Source organism: Syngnathus acus, chromosome 2, assembly GCF_901709675.1.
Source record: "Syngnathus acus chromosome 2, fSynAcu1.2, whole genome shotgun sequence".
NCBI lineage: Eukaryota > Metazoa > Chordata > Actinopteri > Syngnathiformes > Syngnathidae > Syngnathus > Syngnathus acus.
This window is the reverse complement of record NC_051088.1, coordinates 21,005,701-21,018,039: the sequence shown is the minus strand read 5'-3', so window position 1 is coordinate 21,018,039 and position 12,339 is coordinate 21,005,701. Positions and strand designations below refer to the sequence as shown.

At 41.3% G+C, this 12,339-nt stretch overlaps 1 protein-coding gene across 1 annotated transcript in view; it reads right to left on the bottom strand.

Moving 5' to 3' along the window:
• Window positions 1-1,176, bottom strand: part of LOC119119659 (striated muscle preferentially expressed protein kinase-like) — a 28,503-nt gene extending 27,327 nt beyond the window's left edge. Inside the window, exons 1-2 of the mRNA XM_037246144.1 lie at window positions 1,040-1,176; window positions 115-605 (exon numbers count right to left, since the gene is read on the bottom strand). Coding sequence (XP_037102039.1) covers window positions 115-487 — 373 coding nt within the window. The 5' untranslated portion in view covers window positions 488-605; window positions 1,040-1,176. The remainder of the gene's footprint in view (window positions 1-114; window positions 606-1,039) is intronic.
• Between the last annotated feature and the right edge of the window lie 11,163 nt (window positions 1,177-12,339).

Below are 12,339 nucleotides of genomic sequence, written 5' to 3'. Positions count from 1 at the left end.
CGGGTTTAGCTACGTTTAGCTAGCTAGCCAACTATCATAGATAGATTAGAATAGAGTTGACAGAGATTGATTGATGGATCGAGAGATAGAGATTAGTGTAAAAAAAGATGTTACCTTCTCCAAGATCGATTATGGCGAGAATGGCACTGCATTCGGTCTCCCCCAGCTCATTGGCAGCCACGCAGGTGTACAAGCCAGCGTCTCGCATACGGCAGTCCCGTATCCACAACCCTCCTGAGTCCTGATCTTTCATAGGAGGTAGGAGTGTGTCGTTGTGGTACCAGGTGAGTGACGGTCTTGGAAAACCTGCCACTGACACCCTCAGACAGATATCACAGCCCGTTCCCACCGCGGCCTTGCGGAGTTTACGAACAAAAACTGGTGGCTTGGGCTCCTGGTCGGGGACAACCTGGTTTTTCAACCTGGTAGCTTTGGTCATGTTTCCACTCGGACTGGATGCTGCGACTTCAGCCATCTTGGATTCCATATAAACTCCGTATCAGGCCGAACTTTATATCTGGATGGCACTTGATGCTGGCCTCATACTCTTTCAACGCTCACACCTTGAGACATGCGGGGCACGCCGATGATGACCCGGCAGGAAACTAAAAACACATACAGTACAATATGAGAAGGTTGTTTTTTTAAGTGAGATACTCGGCGGCCATCTTGGTTACTTCGGTGTATGTCAGTCTCATGTTTAAATCAACATTATTCTGACCTTTCAAGGTCAAGTACAAACACTTTCAAAATTAATTTGGAAATTAAAAACTGTATTGGGCAATGTGTGTTTATCCACATTTGTATATTCTGTCCTGAATTACTGTAAAGGAATTACAATGATGCATTGTTTAATTCCTCCAGCTAACAAACAATTATTCAGCTACTAATAATTTCAATTCCTTTTCCATGTACACCAAATACTGCAATTAACATTAACAATAAAAATTAAATTAAAAGTAATTTCACGGAACTTGTTTGATTAAAAAAAATACTATTTAACTCGTTTCTAAAATAGCCACACCGCAAATATACACACCTGACATTGCCTTGACAGCCAATAAGAATTCCTTTGGACATCCCCGCAAAGCCTGGGTTAAAGTAACAAGATCCATGGAGAGAAATAGTACATCTTTGCGTGTCCTTCTTCAGGTGTAAGTCCGCCCTGGATCATGGAGCATTAGCAGCCGTCACCATGCATGGTCCGTTTTCAGGACTTGGACTCCCCCCTCTGTCTGGTGACAGAGAGGGAGAGACAGAGATTCGACATGGAATGTTCAAGAGCCACAACTTCCTGGTTTTTGTGAATGTGGAGCCTTTAAAAACAGTTCAGAACTTTGGAGCAATTACGTTGTCCCGCTTCTCTCGTTGCGCCGTCCAAATGCCTTAACTTCAGAGTGACAGCTGCATGGCCACTGATAGGTCACATTTCTCGGCCCGCCACATTTGACCTGCACACGTACCAACAAGCACCTACAAGAGACACACACACACGCACGCATGCGCACACAAACACACACAGAGTTCTTTAGATAATACTATCAAGTTAAATGTGTTATCAATTGCTATAAATAGACAGTCCAAGAATGCTGATGGCCATTTGGAGTGCAACATTTCATGTGGTTGAGCCACGAGATGTAGAAAAATTGGAAAAACAATAAAGAAAAATATATTTTTCTACATTAATTGTACAAAAATATTTTTTAGAGCTACCAGGCCCTGTGTGAAAATTTTGACATTACTTTTATTTTCTGCCATGTTTTGGTTCCTGTTAACTTTGTAGTCTTTTGTTTGTATTAAGGTGTTTCTTGGGCTTTTGGGATAAGTCAATGTTGACACACCAATCTCCATAATAAATCGCAGTATAATGACTTGATGTCTGTACAAATTAACTACATGCAGACAAATTCATCTCTCCGGAGATGGATCAAACAGGTGGATTTTGCCTGTTTATTTCATATTCCACAAACAAAACATTCATCACAATCCCGTGTGAAGACGAGGGGGGCTAATACAACAATAATACAACCTAAATGACTTTTTTTGGGTTTAAGAGAACATTAAAGTAGGAGTGATAATGTGTCTCCTATGGGTTATGCTTCTCTACTTTTTTGACTAAATTAAAAACTAAATGTGCCTTACGTGTATCGATTCTCAAATAAATTATTAAGGATCTCATACAGAAGGTTTTCAGACAATTTTAAGGAAGACGGTTCAGAAAATGGATGGATGGATATTACAGTCTGTACACCTATGAGCAATTATGTAATTTCATTATCTAGCATTTTGATATTGATATAGGTATATCTTTATTTCGAACATATTTAAAACATGAAAAATAGGGGAAAAATTAAATAAAACAATTAACACTTTAAAGTGCCATATCTAAGTCCATGAAACAAACAAAAAAAACCAAAAAAAAACAATAAACTGAAAGAAAAATACACAACAAATTTTAAATGATATATTTGAATCATTCTTTTTTTAATAGTGTAGGATGCTTGTGTCTGGAGTATTGTTAATTGATTATTTACATATAAAAATTATACATTGGTCAATATTATAAATACTGGTTGAAATATATTCTCCCGTTCTCAAATTATACTCCCAAAGCTCCTCACCATGAGAGAAGTCATTTGAGTCTATTTGCGCAAAACAAGCTATTTGCATCAAAAAGTGAATTTGCCTCAAGCTAGACCTTTTTAAAATGTTTGCGTTCCACCTTCTTCTTGCTTGCATATGATAAACAGGACTGAACATAACCATGCCACAGTCCAGCCATCCCTCACTTCAACTGGGAAGATGTTCTTCACAAAGTTGACTGCCGTTTCTTGTGAGTATACTCAGGTAAGTCAGAGTCCTTCAAATGTCAACGTGTGTATTTTCTCTATCCTGCAGTTCTTCTCGCAGCATGCTATCAAATATCCGATGCAGGTAACGGTTTGTCCTGAAACTTCAGTAAGGATATGATGGTTAAGCGTTTAACTCAAGTGTCCCTCCAGCAGAGTCTTTCGTTGACGTGGCCTGCCCAGGATTCAACTCGGTGATGCAGTGTCGTACGTACGGCCGACACTCACACGGTGGAACCGCTGACACGTGTAGCAATCGTGTGCTTTGCAACTTTCAGCCACCGGATCCAGAATCAATGTCACGGCTGTGGACTACGGTTTGCAAGACAACGCTGACTGCTCCAATCGAGACCAGCAGGCTGCTCAAGTCTCGACGGAGGGCGGCTTTCATTTATTCTTCCTTTACTGGGTAAAATCTATGTAAGGAATTTTGCTATGTCACAGGGCACAAATTAAACTGTTCCAAAATCGTTGGACTAATAATTCCTCCTAATCCTACAGTTGTGATAGAGAGCCACGGTGCCGCCTGGCAATGCCCAACCAACATATGTTTGTATACAATTGGACGCCTCACAACTTCGTCCAAATCACCTACAATTGTGAGGAAGAACCTGAAGGTACAACTTTTTTTGAGCTTGTAAAAAGCAAAGTAACGACCGGTCGCGGCCAGTTGATTAAGCAGATCGCTGCATTCATTGACTCGGCCCGACTCAGTCAAAAATGCTGAAGAATCCATGACTTTTTCACAAAAAACGTATTTGAATAATCGATGATTCAAATCATCAAAATAATTTGAATCATCGATTATTCAAATAATCGGTTACAATTTCTGCTCTCATAAAGGAGTTGAGACGACAGAGGATTATTTATTTTGAAAGCCCCAAATCTGAAGATTTGGACAGTCTTTAGTTCATAAAATGGCTGTAAACAATAACTTAATAGCTAAAATATGAGACGATTAATTTGTCAATCGATTTGTTCTTGATTAATTTTGACACCTCCAGACTTATGTTTTTTAAATCTTGTGCTACATGTCGGTTGAAATAAAGTTGACCTTGAAATTTTCTGTGCATGGCCTTTAGAAATAAAAACACCTTTGGAATTAAGTGTGGTATTAAAACTTGCAAATGCTTCCATAGGCTTGATCAGAAAGTATGTGTGTGACGGAGACACTGAGACCATCACATGTGGTGAGTGAGCATATTTTTTTTCCCCCTTCCACTTGGAAACACAAACATATTTTTGAAACCGCTCACGCTTCCCATGTCATCTTCAGAGAATGAACGAGTGATGATCATGAATGTCAAATATGGCCGCCTGGATGAAAACATCTGCACTAATGAGCCCTCAGTGATGACTTATTGTAACAATCCCACGGCTGTATATAAAGTTATTGTTGAGTATGCATCACCCACCCAATACAAATGCTTTCAAATATTGGTGACGCTTTCATTTAAAATATAATTTCAATGTCTTTGCAGGTGCGCTTTGCATGGGCTTGCTTCTGAGACCTGCAACCTGAGAGCAGACGCCGACATCCTCGGAGTCCCATCCGACTGCGATGAACTTCCAAAGTACCTCACTGTGGATTATTACTGCTTTAGATTGTAAGTGGTTTTATAAATTTACATGAACCTATGTGAGCTGCTTGATGTTTCAAAATTGCTATTTTTCTTTGATAGGTGATAAAGGCAGCCACCAGAGGTCAGAGTTGAGCAGCCTCCGTTCACCGGCTCTGTGCTAATTAGAAAGTAGATGTTGAATGATAATAAAAATATTGGGCAGCTCATGAGTGATGTGTGATGTTGCATTAAACATTATTTCAACGTGTTACGAAATTAAAATGTATTGTCTGAAAACGATGTGAAAACACAAGTATAAATTGCAACATTCCAATTTGGCCGCTAGATGGGGCTAAACACAAATATATGAATGGTATCCGAGAATAACACGATAATTGCAATAGTCCAATTTGGTCACTAGATGGGGCTAAACACAAATATATGAAGGGTGTCCGAGAATAACTCAAACACCGACCACCCACGCTGTGTGGGCCACACAACCCGTCAGGTGCTGATAAAGAATGCTAGCTACATAAGTACAGTACAGTGTGAGATAGATGACATCATATAAATGCAATTTTACACAGATAGTTTGGAAGTGTCTCATAGTGTCGAGGGAAAGGCGGATTTGCAGTTTCCCTGTCATTTAAAAGTCAAGTTTTCTGCAGAAAGAAAGATGCTTGAAAAGCCAGCTGTCTCATCTGTCCTATGAATAGGGATTAATGAAAGGCTCAAATGAAAGTGAGTATATACCTGCATATGAAAGGAAGGAAATAAAGAGGATCATCTTTTCCTGTTGGGAAAGTGCAAAGGATTTAAGACACACACACACACAGACAGGCAGAGAGAGAGACACACACACACAAACTCTCACACCGAGCACAGTGTAAAATCTTATCATTTAGACTAAAGCTTTCACAATAGGCACACAGAGCCGTTAATCTGCTTCATCGCCACGGTTCTTTTGTGCGAGTGGAAATGGCCCTTCTGTCCACAGGCTGGTTGTCACCTCCGTCTTTTGTCCCGCTGAAGATGTGATGGCCTGCCCATCACAGCCCTCATCTTCTGCTTCTTTTGTGGTTCTTTCTGACTCCAACATAAACGGATCTTCCTTCCCCTGTGGCCGAGCGGCACATATGGATGGTGGCAGGTTGAGGAGAATGTGCACATCAATCTAATCCTGTGATTTAGCCAGAAAAGAATATTAGTGGTGTTGGGAATGCTGCTTCCAATCTCATTATCCACAAGAGAGATCAATAAAGCTTTCAGTTGTGTTAGATTGTAGTACTCTTGATAGAAGCTTTGTGAAGTCAGTCCTTGTCATAAGATCAGTGGCAAGGGATCTTTGCAAACTCTAATACTCACTCAGCCGTGATCAATCTATTGTGTGGCTCAAGCTACAGCAAGGCATTCATTCATGTTTATTTTCTCTGGGAGGTTATGGAGGAAATGCAAAATGTAGTTTTGGAGCTTTGGTACGTAAGAGCAGCACAACAGCATTTGTTTTTTGGTCTTAGTGGGTTTGATTGTTTCGAGTTTTTGTCTTCCTCCGTCTCTTGTTCATGCCGCCCCTGAATGCTTGAAGTCTTTGTCTCCACTTGCTCACATCAGTTCTGCTCTCAGTCATCTCATTCTAGTAGTCACTCGTGTCTCGTCACGGGGTGCTTTGTCGTCTCGTAAGTCTGTTGTGTCACTTTTGGGGAGGGGACTTTGTTGTAATTATGATATTGGCTCCTGGCACTCAGTTTTGTTTTGTTTTAAGATTCCTCTGAATTCTTTCCTTGCCTTACTACATATACGCCTGCAGTGCATTACACCCTTGGTCGGCATTCTTTTTTCTGCCACGGACAAGGTCAATATTATGTGATCTGGCCTGAACTGGATTTATGTGTGCACCCCCCACACACACTAAGGACCTGCTCTTGCAAGTAGAAGCCGCTCAAGTTGTGACACCAGGGCTGTGCCTTCATTCGTCATGGTAACAAAAGAAGAATTTGCCATTGACTAAGTAAGCATTCAGTATACGGGAAAGGATAGTAATGATGGGTAAATGAAGCTTCAAGATGATTCATGAACTCGTTGTTGTGTTTACATAGAACTCTAGATGGCACTCTCTGTTCACCGAAGAGCTGAAAGCCCACGACTTGCCATTTCTTAAAATCCTCACTTTAAACCAACATTGCCATCTTGAGGAGCCAAAGAATACAACAACTGGTTCATGAAGCTTCATTTTCCCATCACTAGCAGTGTCTCAGACACTCTGAATCAAACTTATAAAGGACTCAAGACATCAAGGTATATGCTGTATGCCTGTTTCAAAAAGTGAGCCCACCCTACAGATCAGCACACACTCCTTTACAAGGGTATTGTAATGAATGGTTTGGAGACTTGAGGCTTTGGCAGCATGTGGGGGCAACCACACTGTAACAGATGTTGATGCAGTCCACTTAGAAAAACCTTACCCCTTTGCATCTTAAGCTTGACAAAATATTTCTCAGTTTCTGACTAAACGTTGAACCTGGAATAGCTCAACTGTGTTTTTCCAGTCTTTAGTGCAGCAGCCACCACATTGGATAAGATCTGCTCTTGAAAAATACAAAATTCTAACCTCTGCTGTGACCTCACCACAGGCCTCCGTGTGGACTGCCATATCCATAAAGGATGCAGTACTTGACAAATGGCCACAAGTGTATACAGAAAAGACACGTGTAGGTAATCTGCCACAGATGCCCGGTGGGAGGATGGGATCTGTTTGTTCCGATGCGACACGAGTAAAATGCGTTGCTGTACTCACCACCCAAGTGGAATGAGGAGGTGGTGGCTCTAAGCAGAGATGGTGCCAAGCTGGGGGCGTGTCACTTCGAAGAACGTATGTCTTTGCTCAGGGCAGGTGAGTGATGGATAATGCTTTTTTGCATTCCATAGTGGACCATCCATCAAACCCTTGTATATGTGCTGCTCTGTGTGTGTATGTGTGTGTGTGAGGCTACATGCACTGATTGCATGCTGGTCGTGTCGATTCCCTCCAGGTTGTAGTGTGGCTGTGGAGGTGGATGAGGGGGGCTTCAGGGTCATTTAGAGACGAGGACTCTCAATGTTGAGGGCAGGAAGATTTTTTTTTTTGGTTCGGTGTCATGGGAATACAAGAAGAATCTTTTTGGTAGTGAGGATGTGATGCAACAGTGGGGTAGGTAGTTTTAATTTGTGTTAGGCACTACTTTCACAATGGCATCCACCTCCCATTTTCTCTTGCACTTGTTCTCATGGTCATTAGGACAAGTGTGCTGTAGGGTGCACCATGGACTGCTCGCCAGTCTTCACACTCGCATTAACAGCAAATACAGGGGTTTTAATTAATAACTTGCAGAAGTTGGTCATGGTCGAAGAAGCTGAAGCCGGTGTACTCCAAGATAAGCATGCTGAGAACTAAGCTCAGACACAAGTGAAAATGGTGTCGAATTATACGTGCAGAATTGGAATAGTGCAAAGGCCCTCGTCTCAAAGAAATATGGAACAAAAATATTTCAGTAGTTCAAAAAGGAAAACTTAAACTTATCAAACAGTAAAAAAAAATTGAAGGCAAAGATTAAGGGGCACAATGATATCCAAACGTCACAACACAATATTGTCACAATATACAACGAAATATAATACAACTCCATCCATCCATCCATCCATCCATCCATCCATCCATCCATCCATCCATCCATCCATCCATCCATCCATCCATCCATCCATCCATCCATCCAACCATCCATCCATCCATCCATCCATCCATCCATCCATCCATCCATCCATCGCAATTCGGAGCGCTCAATCATCTTATCATGCATGTTTTTGGGATGGGGCAGGAAACCCGAGTGCCCGAAGGAAACCCACGCAGACACGGGGAGAACATGCAAACACCACACGTGAAGGTTGGAGCCGGAATTGAACACTGCAAGTCAAATTGGGTTCCTCGTTTCTTGACTACGAAATTTTTTTCTGGACTGACAATGGATGGAACGGTAGCTCTTTTCAACGTCGAGGATGGACGGAAATGGAGGACAATTATTTTATGATTAAGGATGGAAAAATGGTAATGGAAGGGTGCTCAGGTCGAGGACAAAGGATCGGCAAAATAGGGTAAAGTGCCTATCTCTGGTTGTTTCCATAACAACTCAAGGTGAGCAATGTTGCAGAGGCGGGGGCTGGCAGTTACTGCAAAACAAGTACACGAGCAGATTCACACGTGCACGCCGGACACACACACACACACACACACACACATCCTCTATAATTTAAAAACAGACAGCATCTACCTAACCACTTGTTATTTTTCCTCCTCAGGTGCGTTTGGAGGGAAGGCAGGTGGCGCATACTCCCTTGTGTCCATCCTCGGAGGGATTTTTACTTTTACAAAAAAAATCCCCTGATGACGCCAGTTGCAACAAAATAAAGACAGGATGTGATATTTGTCAGAGATTTGATCACTTTGCCATTCTGCCTGTTTTATGTCTTTCTCGGTGGCCTTGGTCATGGGAGGAAGGTCTTTTGTGTGGCTTGCTTACTCGACTATGATGTGTTTACTTGACTTCCTTCGTGCGTCCCAGTGGCCTGGTACTGTTATGTCTTGGGGGATGCAAACTGCCGCTCCAGAAGAACTGATAAGCAAAACGAGCAAGGCGCCTTTCCTTCTTGATAATAAGCAGAGAGAGTGTTTCACTACCACACAATTTGTTTTCTCACGTCCATGTATCCTTTACTCTTTGTGTATTCGGAGTGCTCAGCCTTGTGGGAACGCAATGCTTTTGAGCGCCACTCAAAAGGTAACATGCAGAGATGAGGGATAAATCTTTCAAAACAGGAAGTGTAAATATTCCAGTTTGACAGTATTTCGAAAAAGCAGGATTGTGTGCATGCGTGCATTGGGGGAGATGACTAAGTTGCCATTGGATGATTTTTACCAGCATTTTTCCCCGAGCTGAAACTTCTCCACTTGGTTACCATCACAGAAGCAAGGAAGTGTGTCACCACATTACAGCGGCAGGCATAAAAAATTAGCTGTGCCATTATCAGCCACCCACCCACAGCAAGCGCATCAGGGATCTTATCCCACACAAGCCAACACCCCCCCCCCCCCTTCTCCATAACATTCGCACTCAAGTCTTATGACCCGTTTATAATCACACCATGAATAAGCTCAATGGGAATCCAGCAAAACAAGACTGACATCATTTCAGAAATAATACAGCGCACACTTTCACGTGTCAACACATGTTTAATTTCAGAATTAGCATTCTCAGAATGCAGTGGAGTTAAAACTAGTTGCCAGCAATTGTGTGAATGCTACAGAGTATCAAAAACATGTATATTTATTAAAAATATTCTCTTCGCTCCGGGCGGCCTTGGGGTAACGTCGCCCCCTGCATCTCTCGACTAGTACGGTTAGGCAGAAAGCAGGAACAGGTTGTCTTTTCGCAAACCAAATACCTACATGATGTGTCAAATACTACACAAAATATTGGATGTGTTTGCTGTACCATGTGAATTTATTATTATTATTATTATATTAGTTAGGGCCCGATATTTGAAAGAAAATAAAACGTGTATATAATAATATAAAATTATATGATAATAATAATAATAATAATAATAATAATGATGTAAGGGGAGAACATACAAACTCAACTCTACAAACCCCTATTTAATCATACTGCACGCAGTTATGTATGAATTTCAGTTTGTTGCGGTACAGGCAACTCTTTCAAACTGAGAGTATGACACTTGTTTGTTCATTTGCTGACAGCATTTCAAACAAGATCACCGTGTCGACAGCATCCCTTTCAACATTTGAGTGACAAATACAAGAGTAGCCATTTTGTCTCTCAAGCTCAAGAGTTTATTTGGATCATTTGAGCTGTTTTTAGAATTGCATTGTAGAATCTTTCAGTCACTGTTTTTCTTCTAAGGAAGGAGTTTGAGAGACCTGAACGTTCTCCCCTAACTCATGGATGCACTAAAACTGGGCGAATGGCAGGGCACAGAGTAGAATGTGCCAAATGTCCAAAATGTTTAGATTGTTCAAGTAGTTGTTCTTTTTTCTCAATGATATGATGGACACGCATATGAAGATAAATAGAAGCTATTCATGTGCGTTGTGGTATGATGTCAAGAGGAAATGAGGAAAGCAAATTAACAAAAATATGGATGTAACAAAGCCACAACCGGAGTAAAGTGGCTCCATGCATTTGAAATGCCTCACTACAAATGGATCAACAGACAGTACACTTGGGAAAGTTTGGATGCAAAGTGAGCAGTGTCCCGCCAATCCTGACAGCAGCTTTCCTGGGACAAATCGGGAAGGATCAGTAGTCACGCTACATCTCTGCAGTGGATAATAGAAAATAAACAAAAGGCTTGCAAACTCAGGTCTCAGATATGTTGGAGAAAACTCGCTCGCCCCTTAGTTCATTTCCTCTGTGTTGGTTTGTCCTAGTTTGGATCTGTGAGCAGAACTTCATAATTTCCTCCATGTATTTGTTTTCGGAGGCACGATCCTCTGGTGGCGTGCATGTGATAATGGAACAGACGAAGGAAATTGATGATCTGCCTTGAGCAAGACTCTACAAGACTTTGGCAATTGATGGCATACATATATATACACTACCGTTCAAAAGTTTGGGGTCACAAAATTGTTTGGGTGACCCCAAACTTTTGAACGGTAGTGTAAATATTATTATAATAAAATATTATGAATTAAATATTATAAATGATATCTTATATTTGGGGCGGCTCGGTGCCGCACTGGGTAGCACGTCCGCCTCACAGTTAGGAGGGTGCGGGTTCGATTCCACCTCCGGCCCTCCCTGTGTGGAGTTTGCATGTTCTCCCCGGGCCCGCGTGGGTTTTCTCCGGGCACTCCGGTTTCCTCCCACATCCCAAAAAAACATGCTTGGTAGGCCGATTGAAGACTCCAAATTGTCCCTAGGTGTGAGTGCGAGTGCAAATGGTTGTTTGTCTCTGTGTGCCCTGCGATTGGCTGGCAACCGGTTCAGGGTGTCCCCCGCCTACTGCCCGATGACGGCTGGGATAGGCTCCAGCACTCCCGCGACCCCCGTGGGGACTAAGCGGTTCAGAAAATGGATGGATGGATGGATCTTATATTTGTATAAGATTATATATAATCTATGAATACAAGTATACATATATATTATAAGATTTTTTTACACAGAAGATTATATATATAATCTGTAAATAATTATCTAAATAAATATATACACTACCGTTCAAAAGTTTGGGGTCACCCGAACAATTTTGTGACCCCAAACTTTTGAACTTTTGAATTAAATATTATAAATTATATTTTATATTTGTATAAGATTATATATAATCTATGAATATAAGTATACATATATATTATAAGATTTTTTACACAGAAGATTATATATATAATCTATAAATAATTATCTAAATAAATATATACACTACCGTTCAAAAGTTTGGGGTCACCCAAACAATTTTGTGACCCCAAACTTTTGAACGGTAGTGTATATACATATATATATGCTATATAAACCATAAAAAAATAACCTGATAAAGTTGCAATATTATTCAGGAATATAGCAACATTTTACTCACCAAAAATCCGGATTATTTGTACACAAAATCCATCTGTCAGGGATCGGAATGGAGCAGGGCGACTTGGGCAGCTTGGACCAGGGTTTATTGAAGGAAAAGGGGAGTTGGAAATGAAGGATAAAGGGGAAGAGACAACGGACAAACTATAATAACGACCTAACAAAACCACAACGGGACAGACCGACAGACTGGCTAACTGAAACATAATGGACAGACAAAGACGTGGCACAAGAGACAAGAAGACATCAACAATCCGACAGGAAGTGACACGCAGATACAAGACATGCAACGAGAGGCAGGTGAGGGTT